We start from the raw sequence: 17,667 nt of genomic DNA, 5'->3' as shown, positions 1-17,667 counted from the left end.
GGCTTTGTCAATCAACCCACCAAAGGAGTAGTAGTTCTCTCATTTCAGATCATAGTTGTTACTACTTACTTCCTGCTTTCCTCCCTCGCTGCTCCTACTTAACTCAGGTAAATTTCCCATTTCCTGCTTTTCTCTCTCTCTCTTTTTTTTTTTAAAAAAAACATGAAACATCAATATGAATTTGGGTTGTCTATCTTTCCATGACTATCAGAAGACAAGATTGTTGTTACTCCATCTTCTTTCTTTGTTTGTTGGTTTCTTTATTTGTTTGTTATTCATCACTGCTAGTACTACCACTGGTATTTAGTAGCAGTAGTATCATGAAATGTAGAGATTTTGTGATCAACAAAAAGGAAAAGGTCCTGATTTTCCGCAGGGATGATCCGGAAATAATATAAATATCTACTACCCAAGCAACGTACGTAACTGCTTCCCATTCCAATTCCAATATCTCCACCGTCATCACTAACCCTGCTTTAACATCAATCTGCTTCTGCTGCCTTCCCTCTCTTCGTTCTCAACATAAATTCTTCCACCACCTGTATGTGTATGTGTGACTGAATGCATCCTCTGATTGCTTACTCTTTTGGTGTTTTATTTTGGGGTATTAACCAAATAATAATAATAATAATGCCTCTTTTCTTCCCCCCTCTGTCTGTCTCTGTTCCAGGCTCAACAGGCATATCAGTTATGGCCACCGTGGCTACTTCTCGCTTCGTCTCAAGATCCTCAAATGTGCACCACCACCCTCCGCCGCCTCCTGCAGACTCCTCCGCCTATTTGGCGCATCTGGGTCTCCGACCTCAAACTGTAACCCATCATGGCTTGAGAGCAGTGAGCAGACTCAACCTCCACCATACCAGAGCCACTGCCAAACCAACCGAACTCCACAAATCTGCTCACGCTCACGCTCACGGGCCTTCCGGAACCATCGTCTGCGGAACAGGAGCCTGTTTCATCTTTGTGGCCGCTGAAGTCGCTCCTTGGAGCAAAACTGGTGGCCTCGGGGATGTTTTGGGAGGATTGCCACCTGCTTTGGCTGTATGTCATCTTCTTCCTCTCTTACCTCTCCTCTTCCATTTCCCAATCTGTGGTTTATCCCAAACCAACCTAACTCCTCTACTCATTTCAAATAGCAGTCTAGTAGAACTACTTAAATACCCGCTTCATATTGTGTGAAGATTACAGTACAGGTCAGAAGGTATATTGACTTTATCCCAATGCCAGCCAGCACTTTGGTGGGGGACTTTTCAATTTTACTTGTGAACAGGGATGAATTGCATACTTGTTTTATTATTATTTATTATTTATTTTCATTCCTTTTTTTTTTTTTTTTTTGGGTATCTAAATTTTCTTCTCTATTTTGGCCTCAATATGTGCTTGTTGTGCAGGGCTTGGGTCACCGAGTGATGACTGTTGCACCTCGTTATGATCAGTACAAAGATGGTTGGGATACAAGTGTGCTTGTCCAGGTAAATTGCGACGATCATTGTGTTCGAGTTTTGCATGGGTGTTTTAACTGACCAAATTCCACTTCACAGATCAAGGTCGGAGATAGAATTGAGGTTGTTCGTTTTTTCCACTGCTACAAGCGTGGAGTAGATCGTGTTTTTGTGGATCATCCAATCTTTCTCGAGAAGGTTAGCAATATCTGTATAAACCCCTTTTTGTTGTTCTAGAATGGGGTACTGTATCACAGCTGTTATGTAGGAGACGTGGGAACATGCTAGGTGTGAGTCTAATGCTTGAGACTTTGAACTCTTTGAAAGGTTTGGGGCAAAACTGGATCAAAGGTCTATGGTCCTAGGGCTGGAGATGATTACCAGGACAACCAGCTGCGGTTCAGCTTGTTGTGCCAAGTAAACACCGCTCAGTTGCTGTCTTTTGTTTTTCATGATTGATTTACAACACTTAGCATCTGTACACGAGCTGCTTTTAGGCACTTAGCATGTCTTTTGGTCACCGACTCTGTTCTGAGTCACTTCCATTTTACTGTTCCCAGGCAGCTTTGGAGGCACCACGAATTTTGAGTTTAAACAACAGCAAATACTTCTCTGGAACATATGGTACTTACTCTTGCATTTGGGATTGAGGAATTCCACTGCACTGTGGAAACAGCTTCATAATTGCAAATAATTGCTTCCTGTTGCAGGAGAGGATGTTATCTTCATTGCCAATGATTGGCATTGTGCTCTTCTACCATGCTACCTGAAGACTATGTACCAGTCTAGAGGAATCTACATGAATGCTAAGGTAAGAATTCATCTAGGTTCTCATTGAAGGTAATCTCGCTGCTACAAAATTGAGGAATCAATGTTGTAGTCTGAATCTATGACTGATCATTGGTGCCAGGTTGCTTTCTGCATTCACAACATTGCCTACCAGGGAAGATTTCCTTTTGCAGACTTCTCTCTTCTCAATCTCCCTGATCAATATAAGAGTTCCTTTGACTTCATTGATGGGTATGAATGCTAAAATTTTAGATGAAATGAAACTTAGAAGATTCTTCTGAACTTTGATTAGAGTTCTCTGTACAGCACTATACTATGTCTTCTTGGGTAAAGCCATTATGTCCATGTTGCAGATATGACAAACCAGTGAAAGGAAGGAAAATTAACTGGATGAAGGCTGGAATTTTGGAGGCAAACAGGGTTTTAACTGTGAGCCCGCACTATGCCCTGGAGCTTGTTTCTGGCATTGAAAAGGGTGTCGAATTGGACAATATTCTCCGCATGAAATGCGTAACAGGAATTGTGAATGGAATGGATACCCACGAGTGGAATCCGGCGACTGATAAATATATTTCTGCCAATTATGACATCACAACTGTAAGATTTCTGTTCCTGCGTTCATTTCTATAGCACTCGTGAAGCTTTTAGCGTTCTCTTCTGATCCTCCTGCGGCAATTAGAGTTTTTTTTTTTTTTTAACTGACTTTCATCTTTGTTTAACTGACTTTCATCTTTGTTTTAGGTTATGTATGCAAAGGCCCTACTAAAAGAAGCTCTCCAAGCTGCTGTTGGATTACCAGTTGACAGGAATATTCCGCTGATTGGCTTCATTGGCAGGCTCGAAGAGCAGAAAGGATCAGACATCCTTGCTGCCGCCATTCCCAAGCTCATTCACATGAATGTTCAGATAGTAATCCTTGTAAGTGGTACTGGATTTTGAGCTACTGTCTGCTGTTACAGTACGGGGATTGCATTATAAAGTCTACTGTTCTTTTTCATCAGGGGACTGGCAAAAGGAAATTTGAGGAGCAGATTGAACAGCTTGAGGTGATGTACCCTGACAAAGCAAGAGGAGTGGCAAAATTCAATGTCCCATTAGCCCACATGATTATTGCTGGAGCTGACTTTATGCTGCTTCCAAGTAGATTTGAACCTTGTGGTCTAATTCAACTGCACGCCATGCGCTATGGAACAGTATGAATCTCTCACTAATTTTTATTTTTAATTTTTTCTGTTGAACTGTGTTAGCTGCATTATAACGTGTGCGCTCGCCTCTTTGGATCTTTGTCAAAGTTCTAGCATCCATTTCTGATGAGATTCCTTGCTTTCGAGTCAGGTGCCTATATGTGCTTCGACTGGTGGACTTGTTGACACAGTCAAAGAAGGCTACACAGGGTTCCATATGGGAGCCTTCAGCGTTGAAGTAAGTAACAGTATTCACTTTTTACTGGGCTGCCTACATTCATTCCTTGGTCGCTTAAATTCCCTCAGAATGCATCCATGTGTTAGTTGCATAGTGAGATAATGAGAAGTGGTCTTGGGTTGTGAACAGTGCGATGCGGTTGATCCAGCTGACATCCTCAAGATCGTAGTGACTGTAGCCAGAGCTCTCGCTAGCTATGGAACTCTTGCCCTAAAAGAGATGATTAGAAATTGCATGTCACAGGAGCTCTCCTGGAAGGTAGTAAAGATTGGATGCATCCCTTGATAAATAGCGTCTCCAGGAGATAAATAAGGGAAGAGCTGAAAAGATAATACTAATGTTTATTGCTTGCAGGGGCCTGCCAAGAAGTGGGAAACAGTGTTGCTGAGCTTAGGTGTTGCTGGGAGTGAAGATGGTGTTGATGGAGACGAAATTGCCCCACTCGCCAAGGAAAACGTTGCCACTCCTTGAGTGTCATCCAAATCATCCATCTTAGCTATAGTTAGCCTATTGCCTCTCACCTTTTAACCTTTTTAATAAAAGCGAAGTAACGGATCAGGTGAAGCTTTAGCTAATACTTGTAAAAATCGCCAGCATTGTTGTTGGGGGGTATTTTTGTGTTTCATCCAGTTTTCTGGTGGTTAGGATAAAGAGATTATGCTTTTGTTGAGCTGTTGCTGGAAAGGTGGATGTGGAGGAGAAGAAAAAGGGGATGAATGTAGTATAATAGATAAATAAGACGTAACAAACTGTGGTGTGGCTCAATCGACGACCGGAGCGCTTGTTCTCGAGCACCATGTAAAATAAATAAATCAATAGAAAATTCTTACCATCGTAAAGCTCCTTGCTTGACTCGGGAGGCGCATTTCTATGTTATTAATGGGCGCCGGGGCGGGACTGTGTTCTGGAAGCTCTTATTAAGACGCTGAGAGGTTTGTTTGGGGTTGTGGGTGCTGTACCGAACTCGTCTGTCTTGTTTCCCCGCCGGAACCGGAACTCAGTCATACGAGCTGAGCGGAGTAAATCGTCTAAAATGAATGGTGCTACCATGAATGATTAGTGTAGGTAGCGTCGTGGGGGTGGGCTATTGGGAAAGATTAGTCGTCCATGTCTATGTCTATGACGACTCCATGTGACTTCTGTCGATCCAAACAATAAAAATAAAGGTGTTATTAGCTCCAGTCCAGAGGAGCCTGACCTGGGAATCTTCTTCTTCCCTTTTTTATGTTTTTGAGTTTTGACACTTGAAGAAAGGATCACAGCCCCTCTGGGACCTTAAAATATCATCTGAGTTTGCTCATCTTCCACGAAACCGATACCCGTTCAGAAAAGGGAAAGAAGCGAAGGAAATTGCCGGTCTGTTGGTTCTCCAATCTTTATCCCAAATATAAAAAAAAAAATGGTAAAGCAGCCAGTAATTAGAAAGCATGTGAATCGAGACAAACACACTACAACACTTTTCGGCTAAAGCGCTTAGGCTGATTCATTCTTGTCTCCTGCTGATGATTTTGCTGTTCATGCATCCACTCAGCGTCCACCGCCCGTTGGTACAAAAAGGCGAATGGACCAGAGAGAGAAGCCGCTTTTACATTTACAACAGCCCCAGCGACCTTCATAATATCATATAACATGAGATGTAATGCCAATTATATAATACTGTACAGTACTCTGGTGTGTATTCCGATGAAAAATTAATTAATGCTATCCATCCATCCATCTATCTATTACTGTATCAGGGATGCCACTGGCCATTTGGTCCGGTGGTCATCACCATTAAAGGTGATGCTGGAGGTCAGGGTTCAATCCCTGCCTCCCACATATTTGCCACAATTTGTGGCGGTCTTAATTGACTTTCATCGATGGAGTCTGTACTCACATCGAACCCCCTCTCCTTCCCCTTATATTAGGCTAGATTAGGTTACAGGACATCTATCGTTTCGACAAAAAAAAAAATTACTGTATCAGGGATGGATTGGCGTTGAAAGAATAGAATAGCAGTTGGTATTACTCCTTTACTTGTAGTCTTGTAGTAAAAGAAGAAGCAGCAGTAGTAAAACTTTTTTACTAGTATTTGACAAAGCAGTGGACTGGTGAGAAGCGAGAACGGAACAGACATCCCAGCCTACTAAACCAGACCAGACGCGCTCTGTTAAAGGCCTCCCAATAATAAAAGTAGCTCTCTCACTCTCACTCTCACTCTCGCTCTCGCTCTCGAGAGAAGAGGAGGAGGGGCATCTCTGCTCTGATTTGCTAAATACTACTCTACTAACCACTCTGGTCTTTTGACAAAAAAAAAAAAAACCCCTCTGTTCTCTGGCCATCCCTCTCCACTCACTCTCTCGCTCTTTTCCACTGTCCATAGCCTTAGCGTGTTGTGTTGTCCTCCATTTTAGTGTGGAGGATTGGAATCTAAACCCATAAAGGAAAAGCTTTTCGTTTTCTTTACTACACTCCCTCCGTAGAGTAGATCAGTCAAGAAGATCTACGATGATGATAGACAGGCACTTCATGAAACAAAAGATGGAAACAAAAGAAGCAGGCTGCTGCTGCTGCTTCTTCACCCTTCTTCGCCTCCACAACCACCGCATTTCTTCACTACTCTTGATTCTCTTTGTCGTCGTCGTCGTCTCACCAGGTACGCTCTCAATTGAATCGACAAACTCCTCCTCCTCCTCCTCGTATCTAATAATACGCTTGGGGTCCTTTTTTTTTCCTTCCACACTGCCCATTACAAAGAAAACATTATCATACGTGTAATAAACAGAATTCATCACTTGCGCGGCTCCCATTGCCATTAACTACGGCCAGATCGCCAACAACCTCCCTTCCCCTGAATATGTCGTCCCTCTCGTCAAATCCATCGGCGCCACCCGCCTCAAGCTCTACGACGCCGACCCCACCGTCCTCAAGGCCTTCGCCAACACCGGTGTCGAGTTCATCGTCAGCCTCGGCAACCAGTACCTTTCCAAGACCAGGGACCCCAAGCAAGCTCTCGCCTGGGTCAAGGCCAACGTCCAACCCTTCCTCCCCGCCACTAGAATCACCTGCATCGCCGTCGGCAACGAGGTCCTCACCTTCAACGACACCTTCCTCTCCTCCAACCTCCTCCCCGCTATGCAGAGCGTCTACTCCGCCCTCTGCTCCCTCAACCTCCAGGACAAGGTCTCCGTCACCACCGCCCACTCCCTCGCCGTCCTTCAGACCTCCTACCCCCCCCTCCGTCGGCAAGTTCCGCCCGGACCTCGCCCCTGCTTGACCGCCATCCTCAACTTCCACCTCAAGACTGGCTCCCCTTTCCTCATCAATGCCTATCCCTACTTCGCCTACAAGGCCAACCCCAAGCAGGTCCCTCTCGAGTTCGTCCTTTTCCAGCCCAACCCCGGGATCCTCGATCCCGCCACCAATCTCCACTACGACAACATGCTTTTCGCCCAGATCGACGCCGTCCATTCCGCCGTCGAGTCCCTGGGGTTCAAGGACGATGCGGTGTGCGTCCAGATCTCCGAGACCGGCTGGCCCTCCAAGGGGGACGCCGACGAGGCCGGAGCCACCCCGGAGAATGCCAAGAAGTACAACGGCAACCTCATCAACAAGCTGGTGTGCGGGAAGAAGGGGACGCCCATGAGGCCCAACGCCGACTTGAACATCTACGTCTTCGCCCTTTTCAACGAGAACATGAAGTCCGGCCCAACCTCCGAGAGGAACTACGGCCTCTTCAAGCCGGATGGCTCCCCGGCCTACTACATTGGCTTCAACGGGACCGGCCTCCTTTCCACTTCCTCCAATACCTCCACTACTCCTAGCAGCACTGGTAGTAGCAGCACCAGTAGTAGTAGTGTTCCTCCTGGCTCCTCCTCCTCCGGTGGTCCCACTTCTTCCACTGGCTATTTATCCATCACCTCCGATGCGGTGAGTTTTGCAGTTGCTCCTCCTCAAGTCCTTAACCTCCTCAGTGGAGGAGGGTGCTACTTGCTCACTAGTGTTGTGGTACTAATACGTAGTATTTTTTTAATTATTCCCATTGTCACTAGTTTTAGTAAATTATTATTCGAGCGGAAAAGTGCCTGCCCCAACTCGAACAACATCCAGGATTCTTTTGTTTTGTTTCTTAGTACTACTATACTACAAAAAAGAAAAAAAAAATCTTGCCACATTTATAATTATTCCAAGTGCAATCTTCATACACATCTAACCTTTGTCATATCTATTGCTTGAATGAACTGCACATGGGTTTTCATAGCCATGGCTCATTAGATACAATTCCCTGCTTCAAAATGTTTTTGCGCAACTCTTCATTGCTCAAATTGCACTTTTGGTACATGTGTTGCTTCTTGCATTGCTCAAATTGTTGTTTGAAATACATATATCCATTTTATATATATATCTATTATATATATATATATACACTACTAATTTAGATTCCAAGGAGGGTTTTGTTTCATCTTTGATGATGATGATGCCAATAGCGGCCATGGTACTAGCTAGTAGTATCAGAGTAACCGAGTTGCTTTAATCAGCATCGATGGATACTGCATTCATCAATCAGTCCTTGGTTCTGAGGGAATGAATTCTGAACCTAATTGAAGTTTGTCTTTGTGCTACTTTCAGGGATTACATGCCTTGCCCAGTGCAGTGCCGCACTTGTTACTGATGATTTGTTGGCTCGTATTGTTGCTGGCCTTCCAACTTCCAAGAGAACATTAGACAAATCACAATTGAGTATTATTGCCCCCACTGGAGAGAAGGGGGGGGGGGGGAGCATCTTCATTATATAGGCTTTGAGGGTTGGGGAAAAGAATTGAGATTCTCCTTTGATCGAGTCTTTGAGGGCTTTGGCTGGCTTTTATTTATCAGAAGAGTAGTGCTACTAGTAGTGTAGTGGAGTGGCATCAGCAGAACTAAGCACAGTAGTAGCCTCCTCTTATGTTGTCTGTGGACCATCAAAGTTTGCTGTGGACGACGGTAGCTGAGTCAGAGTGGCGCATAATCCTGGACACGGTTGTTGCCCACCATCGTCTACTCTTCCTTCCTGTATTCTTTCATTTATTTATTTGCACTTATTGTTGGTATTTTACCCATTACCCCATCACTTATTATTGGTTATTTCTATTGTCAGACGGTCAGAAGAACTACTAGGGAGGGGAGGATCCGAGTTATGTGGAGCACTTTGCTGCTTTTTTTTTTTTTTTGGTTACGTAGGCATCTATTTGTATTTGGCCACTATTCACTACAAGGAGCAACAATTACAATTTGCTATCCATCCAAATCGACAAAGCGCATGTAGCAATGCGCAATTAGCGTATTTACAGAAGGGAAAGCTGCTAACATAACGCAGAACAGAATGACTATTTAGCGGTAAAGTGGGATTTCATCTCAGTATTATGTTTTCATGATATTCGGGCGTCCTGCATGATCGATCTTTTACAGGAACGCGCTACCAAAAGAATTGTTGTATCCTTGGCAACTGAAACTGGAAAGATACCTAAAAACCGAAACCTCGCAAATGTTCTGTAGCCAACAAAAAATCCTCATTTGGAATTCATGCGCCATCATATTGCAGCGTTAAAGCTTGAACACGCACATTCATTAGTTATTACATTGAAATTGTTAGAACATGGATCTCACTACGCTGAAATGTTAGAACATGAAGAATGGATGACAATGTCCCAGAGGGGGGGTTTACATTTATAAAATCTACAAAAAAAAAAAATAAGAAGAGAAACAGAAAAGAATAACCAGCTACCCAGTTACCGCCGATCGAAAAAGGCCTCACTTGATAACCCGATCAACCGTCCAAAATTTTCCTCAAAAATAGTACACGTCCTTCACCTAAAGCAAATATGCTGGTCTCTGCCAACTTTTACTCATCAGTTCTCCGTCCTAAATTTCCCCACTATTACAAGTACAACAGCTTACAACTTAGACTTCACTATTCCATCTGGCTGCATAATGTTTTCCTTCTATCCAACATGCAAAAGCATCTGTTCCCCCCAACTCCGCAGAAGCAAAGCATGGTTTACCACAAGTATAGAACCACATTCATATAATGCATAAAGAATACTACTCTATTACCCAAAAGAATTTTAGCACCACAACTGCCTTCAAAAAGCTCTATAACCATGCGATGGCTCACCCACTGCTCCATTTGGTTTACCTCTTACTCTTCGGTAGAACAACACATAAGCAGCTGACGTCTTGATCTCATCTTCACTGACTGGTGAAACATGAGCATCATCAAAATGATACCATCTGTTGTCATCTATTAACTGCACATATAAACACATCCCCAAAACTTTTAATAAGACCAACAATATATATATATATATATATATAATTTTGCACGTGTCATATATCTAATGGTGATAGTGTATACATTGGCAGTGTATATAATATTAATCCACACACACACACACACAGAGTTCCAAAAATTTCAACTCCATCCAAGAATATCAGCTACTGCAACATCAGAATTGCTTTCCAGTACCACAATGCGCAACTATTATGTGGCATGAGGTTGCTAGAAGCAATTACAACAATGAAACAGATTAATACGGGAGATACATTTGGATTTTCCTTGTTTGTATTGCCATGTAATGCAAAGGGAAAGTACCTTGCAGTATGCAGAATAATGCCCCCCGCCTAGGCCACCGTAATGGTTACTAATGGCATATAGCTCGTAGACATGAGATCCTTCAGATGCTTCATTGCTTTTTACATAATTGCTCAAATCAAGATTGCAGGTGGGAAAATTCACAAAGGTGTCAAGTTTGTTCTTCAGCCACCTGCTGTATGAAAACCTTTTTAAATGAAAAACCAATATATCGGGCAACCTCCACAAATCCAACTTCTTACTGGCTTGTCTATGCTCCTTGCAGCGTGGACAATACCTGCAGCATAAAAAATATAAGAAACTTTTTCACCAGACTGCACTGATGACAGGATTCTGTTGTATAACTGAGCAGTCTACCGTACCACATATCGTCAGGCCCCAAAGGTTCCTCTTTTAAGAAGGCATCAAGGCACGAAAACAAAGAAATAGCTTCCTGTTTTGTCTTTTTCACAGTAAGTCCAGTCTTGTGAACCTCAGGCAGGTCTTTGAGGTAGCTGGCATCATACAAATCAAACTCTCTCTCTGTCCAATCGAGCATAACTTTTACAACTCGACCAAATTTGATTACAGTCTCCTTTGAAATACGTCTGCGACTTAAACCACCGTCCTCCATCATACAAAGATGAAATGACAAAGAATTGATAGACATTTCTTCTGATTCACAGTTCTCTGCAGACTGTGTCCCGGGTCCTAACTGGCTACTGCAGCCATTGGTTGATTCCCGGCCATTACGAATTGAAATAGATGATGAATATCCTTTCTTTCGTAGAGGAGACAGTATTCGGTGTACAGCGAGATCAATATCTGCTCCAGACTGAGGGTCTTCCAAGAAAGTAATAAGTGGTGTCAAGAAAAGCTTCCTCTCACTAGCCCTCAGATTATCGCTGGAAAAATGCAAACTAATCAACAAAAATATCAATGAAGGAAAAAAAATTAATAAACAAAACAGACTCATTGAAGGGATGTCCATTGTCCTGATATAAGGCATGGAAAAAATCAGAAGAATGAAATCACATAAACAAATGTATTACTGCAAACTGTAGATGCTATTTTCATATCTAGACATGTTAACTAATCACTCTACAAGCAGATAAGATTCACATGCACACATATTTCCTAATCACTCTCGACAAGCTCTATTTTTATTTCTTTTCTGCAATCGATTTATGTTATGCAATGCTCCAGCCAAAAGATATCATTAAAGTGACTGAGGGAAAAAAAGAAAACAAAAACAGAATAGGGTCCCATTTGGAATTTCATGGCTTATCTGAGAAAAAAAAGGGTGCTTGCTTAGATTGTCTGGTCGGATACTTGCCGAAGTACTTTTGGTGTTCATAACCATTTGGGTTTTAATCTTTCTAAACACATATCATATCATACTAGTCAAACTTCATCTTAATATATATATTTTTTAAACTTGAAAAGCCTGCAAAAGCACCAATTTCTAGCTTGTATTAAAAGCGCTTTGCTACCAAAAGCTCTTCCTAGATTCAAGGAGAGGATAACCAAACAAACACCTTTAAAATGCTTTTGTTCTCCAAAAGTACTTCTTCCAAAAAACAACTGCAACTCCAAATGTGATCTAAATAACTTGAACTACACGCACTTAGTATTGCAAAACAAGGACTTACTTCTCTCCGATTCGGTGAGCTATCTCCAGTCTTGTTAATTCAGCACCATTCTTGGGGAGTCTGAATGCAACAATATGTTCATCGTCCTTAATTGTACCCAGCACTTCAGAAGGATTTTCCAAGTATCTATATATTCGATGCTCATAGACCTGGAGTTCGAAAGTTTTCTGGTTCAACTAACAGATACGATATATGGCATAAAATTAGCACAAAATCAAACAAAAATTTGTCACCTCTGCAAGCAACAGATATTCATCAGTCCTTAAGCAGCAAGCCGCACCTAAAGCTTGAATCAGATCTTTACAGCAGCCCTGTTTTAGCACAGTGACTGTATAGGGGATTGGAAGGCCAATCCCATCGCCATAAAAAACTGTAACTGTCATTGTTCTTGTAGCTGTTGAAGGAAGAGGCAATGACAAGTACATGAAGGGGTCAAATGTTATTGATATCTTGTTGCAAACCGGGCAAACCAATGTTGACTTATATTGACCCTGGCAGTTGAACACCAAATAAAAGCATTATCAAACACATGGCACATTAGAAAATATTGAGAACACTCAAGATTAGTCAAAACATTCTTCAAATTGAAGAAAAGATAGTGCTCAGATAGCTAAGCTCCTGTTTACCACTGTATACGAGAATACACAACTATGCTTCCGTTCACTGTTTGCTGCCGTCAGAAAACCATAATCTTAAACAAGTAATCATCAATACCAGGGGAAAGTGTAGCTTGATGTATTGAGCAGACATATGCTCAATTAATTTCTGGACTCATGGATTTCTCTAACTTAAACAAACCACTTGACAAGAAGATTAACTTAAATACTAATCACTATGGAGACAAGTCAACGTAATGAATATGAGAAGCCACCTGGCAAACATCAACTATGATGGAGTCATTTCTAGCCTTGTGATATCTCCAATATTCATCGGCTACCTCCTCATCTGGACGACCATCAGAATCCTTCGTCTCAATGTATGGCTTTTGCTTTACACGATTCAAATCTTCATGCAGCCCATCAAGGAGAAAGGCAAGGAGTTCCTAGACAAAAAGGTGCATCAACATTCTTCCACATCTATTGCTTTTAAATACATGACCATAGAACAAAAACAACCAACTAAATTGCCACTGGAAAAGGGAACAACAAAAAATTACACACATACAAACCACCATAACAACTAAAACTGACACAACAATTTAACTGCTAACCATCATTTTTTGAATAACCTGACCTTATTAATTATAAAGCATAGGGGGGTATAACATATGAACTCATTAAAGCAAAAAAAATTTGAAAAAACCCCATTTCTGTGACAATCTTCAAGGCACAGTAGTCACAAGATATTAAAGAATTTGAAAGATATTGTACCCATAACAGATGCAATGAACAATAACCTAACAAGAATAAAAAATTCAAAATCAGAAACATAGCAGCAAAAATCTTACACAAGTTATCTACCTGTGAATCATGCTGGTTATAACCACTAAACTGCGGAGCAAAACGAGCAAGTTTTGTCTTGAAAGCTCGGGGTGCAACTGGTGTCCGCCCAGAAGACCATAGTTTCCTCAAGAGTTCACCAAAAGCAAGTGCAAGCTCACCCTGCAGAACTACAACAAATATTAGAAACTTAATCCGACTGCTTCTACTTTGCAAATTGCAAAGTAGACAAAGAAGAAGTACGTACATGCATTCCTAAAGGATTTTGTCTGTTGATCTCGCTGCTGTAGTCTTCCAAGAAGTACTCAAAAATGGGTGGTGTATGAACCAAACATTGAATAGCACTGTTCATAAAGCATGTATTCCCTAAATTTTGCAATCCTGCCAATCCACCTCTATCCACTCTGGTCATAGGTCTTGAACTCTCATATCCATCCTCCATATCCCCATTTGTGGAGCTCAAATTAATCACTCCGTATATACTGGAGCTATAACTACTGGAATAACCATTAGATAAAGTTGGACCTCCTGCAATTGTAACAGATGACCTTAATGGTTCAACTGGAACCAGAGCCAAGTCATTTCCTGTTGAATCCATGCCAAATCCTGAAGGCCAAAATCCATCAATCTGCACCTCAAGCAGAATCTGAAAAGCCAGGAACCCAGTGGAACCAAACAATCACTTAAAGGGCATCCGAAACTGCTGAATGTACTATGTATCACACTATAAGAAAATTGATGAAGATATGATATTCTACTCTTAAACAGCATCAAGTCCAAGTTGAGACATTGCATGAAAAAACTCACATGTTGATCCATCTGCAAGCTAGATTCCTCCAAGGTTTGGTTTGAAACGACCAAAACTGTCTGCTTCTGTTTATTAAAATAGTCCCAGATTCGTGCCTATCAAAATTAGGTGAAAGCCATGAAGGACATATTATTTACTCTTTTCCAATTTACAAGTTGGTAAAGGGAAATAACAGTAGCAAAGGCATGCACTATCATCCAACAAACCTTTTCTGACTCTACCCCTTTAAGGCGGCATACTGTCTTATAAAGTTCATGCAAAGAAGCCTGATACAAATCAAAAGAGGAAGAACGAGCCAGTTAATAGCAGACAAAAGCAAAACGTTAACCAAAGATAGCCACTGAAGCTGTTCTACTAAGGACGGACACCCTCCCATGACACACACACACACACATAGAGAGAGAGGGGGGGAGAGAGAGCAAAAACCTCCCTGAAACAGACCACAAGCAAACAAATGCAATATCATACCATAAGAAAGACAAGTTGAAGGAACAAATATATAAGGAAACACAAGGAAATACCTTTTTACTTAACCTTACAACAGATTGACTATTGTCTCTAGCATCAACCAAGGTAAGACAGAGAGGAAAAACCTCCACATGGAACTGCTTACTATCTCCAGCGGAAATCATCTTCCTGGCTAGTACTGGTCCCCCTTTGTACCTTAAGAGAAGAGGAATGTGATAAACTAAGAAAGTTGGCAAAAACAAAGTCCTTGGAGTTAATGCATTTTGAAAAAAAAAATCAGATAATCACATAAAGCACCAAAAATCATTCCACATCCTCGCTCATATGTCTAACACCACTTAACACTCAAGCATCATATAACTCTAGAGGTCAAGCTACCCCTAATACAAATTTACCAGGAGGAACACATGCTTAACACCAGTCCATTTAAATACATTGCCTATATATTCTTGAACATTGTGCAAAACAAAGACGTATGCATAATTATTCAAGATAGAGTATCAAAGAATAAGACAGGACAATTACCATGCATAAAGCCTTTCCCACACATCTTTTGGAACTAATACATAGTGACGTCCTTCTTCCACTGTTCGAAGAAGCTGAGGGTCAGCACCGTCACTGCCATTGAACACTAAATCACTATTATCTATTGGTCCAGGCCTGTCTGCGGCACTGGATGTTGGAGCTTCAGTAGGAGGTTCATCAAAAGTAAAAACTCCAACAGGTTGCCCGGTGTACTTTTGCCAGCCCTTGTACCACCTGTACAAAAGAGACCAGAGTTAACATTCATAACTTACAAAGTTCTTCCTACATCCTCTTTACTAAGAGTTTTTAAAGTCTAACCCCATAGAAACCCAGCAGAAACAATCCCAAATTCAAAGCCTCTGCCATTATTTTCCGGTTATATCATATGAAAACATCTAAATACAAGGAACAGCTGTTTTTCTTTTCTTTTTCATTTGATTAAGGTCTAAAGTACTTGGTAGAATTCCACAATTTGCAATTTACTTCGGGATGAAGGTCTAAAATCCAAGGTATTTTTATTTTTTTTTGACAAATGGTTGGCAAAATTACAAAACAAGCAACCGACCAGAAAAATAGACAGATGCCAGGTCTCCTAGGATGGATCATAAACCAGACAGACCAAGGCATTCAGACAGACTTTGCGGTAAAAACCGAAACTTTAGAAGCAAACACGACAAACAGGAGATGAATGGAGTTGAACAAAGGATGTTTTTTTTTTAAAAAAAAAAAAAGAAGAAGAAGAAGAAATAAATACCTAGTGGAGACAACGTAATAAACATTGCCTTCACGGAGATTGGATTCAGCTTGTCGGGATAATTCGAGAACAATCCTCTTTTCCTCTTCAGGGGTGCACGGCAATTCAATGGATCCGTTCTCCATCATATACCCAGAATCCGGAATCGTCATGATCCAATTCAGAAGAACCCCTTCCCCCGGCCTTTTACCAATTACCCACCCAACAAAATTCAAATTAATCCCCAATACAAAAGCAGAAAATCGGAATCGCTCTCCAGCAAAGCAAATTCTTTGTAAGAAAAAAAAAAAGAAAAAGGAAAAGTGTGGGAGAAAATTGAAAAAAGCGTAGATCAAGGAATAGAAGATTAGATTAGAATACAAGTTTAGTCGCAGTAGAGAGGGGGCAAAATGTTAGGGATACGGACGGTTATTTATGGCGTATGGTTTTATTATGGTAATAGTAATAATTATTTTGTCTGTACAGAGGAGAAATTGTAGCAGCCACGGCAGGACTAGAAATCTTCCCAGTGTGGGATTTCTTCTTCTTCTTTTTTTTTCAATTCAAAAGAGAAATCTTCCCAGGCTGCAGGCGGTAATATAACAAATTTGGAAACTTCTTTCCGAGAAAGGAAAAAGAAGTTTTTTTTTTTTTTTTTAAATATTGATCTACTAAATTGGAGAGAAATGATTTTGAGGAGGAGTTTTGTGTTGGGTGTTGATTGGTGTTTTCTGTTTGGTTTTGAAGTGTCAGTCACCTAATAATAATATGTTTGGATACAAAATTTATCCCAAATAATATTTTGCTTGCATCATAAACACATTTTCCAACCCATCTTTTTATATTCTCAATTACCTTTTTACCTCACATATATCACATCATAAAAAGTGCTACAATAATTATTCCAAATAATATTTCAAATAATACCCTATCCAAACAAACCAAATTATAATTAAGTAGTAGCCTTTTAATCCAACCTCAAAGCTACGTATCTATCCATGCCCTCAAAAAGTTGGAGCCACCCACCCTTTCCCCTATTCTTACTCCTTCCTTCCTTCCTTCCTTCCACCTACAAAAAGTATTCCACCAAACCAAAAAAATCAGACTGTAATGAGTAAATCGTTGGGAGTGCTAAACGCAGAACAACTCATAATTAGCAATTTTTTGTGATTCGCCAACTTTAATGAACACAGCCACAGTCCCAACCCAATTGTGTGTGTCAAACTTTATTATTGATCAAAATTTTTACTACGACTTGATCAAGCCAATGATGACTGCTACTACAGACGAGACTACTAGAAAGGGGAGAGACCAAATGCAACAACCGTACGTATCATCAGAAAAAGTTTTCCGCAAGAGGAAAGAAAGATCTAGATACAGTCTAGCGTCTACCTATTTACATACACGTACTCTACTAGTGTTTTCATTATCGCGTAACTTACGAGGATGCATATAGGAAATTAGTCCCAGAACACCAAATGCTTGCGGTTAAAACTTCAACCTTGTGAGGCGAGCCAAACTTTTTGAGTTACAGCCACCGCCCTCTGCTGCCTACCACCCGTGCCGACGGCTTCATGCCCTCTTTTAACCTTATATCAGGTTAGCCGCATGATAATAAGAGTACGGCCATTTTAACTTTTCAGGCAATCACACCCTGACACGACAGAATAAACTCTACTTTTTTTTGCAGCTTGTAGCACCACATCAACATAATAATAATAATAATAAAGTTTTGCTAAGAAAGATCCTTCAACTCGGCGTATCCGGCAAAAATAGTTGTCCTCCCAACTTCAAACGATT

General features: G+C 41.2%; 3 protein-coding genes across 6 annotated transcripts; 2 read left to right on the top strand and 1 right to left on the bottom strand.

Annotated features, from left to right (window-relative positions):
* Positions 1–4,828, top strand: LOC113781117 (granule-bound starch synthase 1, chloroplastic/amyloplastic). Of its 2 annotated transcripts, none has more exons than XM_027326968.1 (14): positions 1–107; positions 671–1,041; positions 1,392–1,472; positions 1,542–1,640; positions 1,770–1,859; positions 2,003–2,066; positions 2,153–2,253; positions 2,353–2,462; positions 2,585–2,828; positions 2,973–3,149; positions 3,233–3,424; positions 3,567–3,653; positions 3,783–3,911; positions 4,008–4,828. In XM_027326968.1, the coding sequence occupies exons 2-14, from the start codon at positions 691–693 to the stop codon at positions 4,122–4,124; spliced, it is 1,842 nt and encodes a 613-aa protein (XP_027182769.1). In that variant the 5' UTR covers positions 1–107; positions 671–690; the 3' UTR covers positions 4,125–4,828. The 2 variants fall into 2 exon arrangements, with proteins under 2 accessions (XP_027182769.1, XP_027182770.1); XM_027326969.1 differs by having other exon boundaries at positions 19–99; positions 668–1,041.
* A 1,014-nt stretch (positions 4,829–5,842) lies between these two features.
* LOC113779709 (glucan endo-1,3-beta-glucosidase 11) lies at positions 5,843–8,964 on the top strand. Of its 2 annotated transcripts, XR_003469486.1 has the most exons (4): positions 5,843–6,288; positions 6,418–7,562; positions 8,262–8,651; positions 8,770–8,964. XR_003469486.1 is itself a non-coding variant. In XM_027325399.1 (3 exons), exons 1-3 carry the CDS (start codon positions 6,141–6,143, stop codon positions 8,355–8,357), a joined length of 1,389 nt encoding a protein of 462 aa, XP_027181200.1. In that variant the 5' UTR covers positions 5,843–6,140; the 3' UTR covers positions 8,358–8,964. The 2 variants fall into 2 exon arrangements, 1 of the variants encoding a protein (XP_027181200.1); XM_027325399.1 differs by having other exon boundaries at positions 8,262–8,964.
* A 243-nt stretch (positions 8,965–9,207) lies between these two features.
* On the bottom strand, positions 9,208–16,444 carry LOC113779691 (ubiquitin carboxyl-terminal hydrolase 9-like). Of its 2 annotated transcripts, none has more exons than XM_027325375.1 (13): positions 15,889–16,444; positions 15,135–15,368; positions 14,663–14,804; positions 14,348–14,407; positions 14,141–14,236; positions 13,581–13,979; positions 13,355–13,495; positions 12,766–12,936; positions 12,128–12,385; positions 11,895–12,043; positions 10,626–11,162; positions 10,264–10,540; positions 9,208–9,919 (listed from the first exon to the last, which is right to left on the bottom strand). In XM_027325375.1, exons 1-13 carry the CDS (start codon positions 16,038–16,040, stop codon positions 9,755–9,757), a joined length of 2,781 nt encoding a protein of 926 aa, XP_027181176.1. In that variant the 5' UTR covers positions 16,041–16,444; the 3' UTR covers positions 9,208–9,754. The 2 variants fall into 2 exon arrangements, with proteins under 2 accessions (XP_027181176.1, XP_027181177.1); XM_027325376.1 differs by having other exon boundaries at positions 10,626–11,147; positions 15,889–16,443.
* Positions 16,445–17,667: the final 1,223 nt, after the last annotated feature.

Source organism: Coffea eugenioides, chromosome 8 (assembly GCF_003713205.1).
Source record: "Coffea eugenioides isolate CCC68of chromosome 8, Ceug_1.0, whole genome shotgun sequence".
NCBI lineage: Eukaryota > Viridiplantae > Streptophyta > Magnoliopsida > Gentianales > Rubiaceae > Coffea > Coffea eugenioides.
The sequence above is the reverse complement of the archived record's forward strand: the minus strand, read 5'-3'. Positions and strand labels throughout refer to the sequence as shown.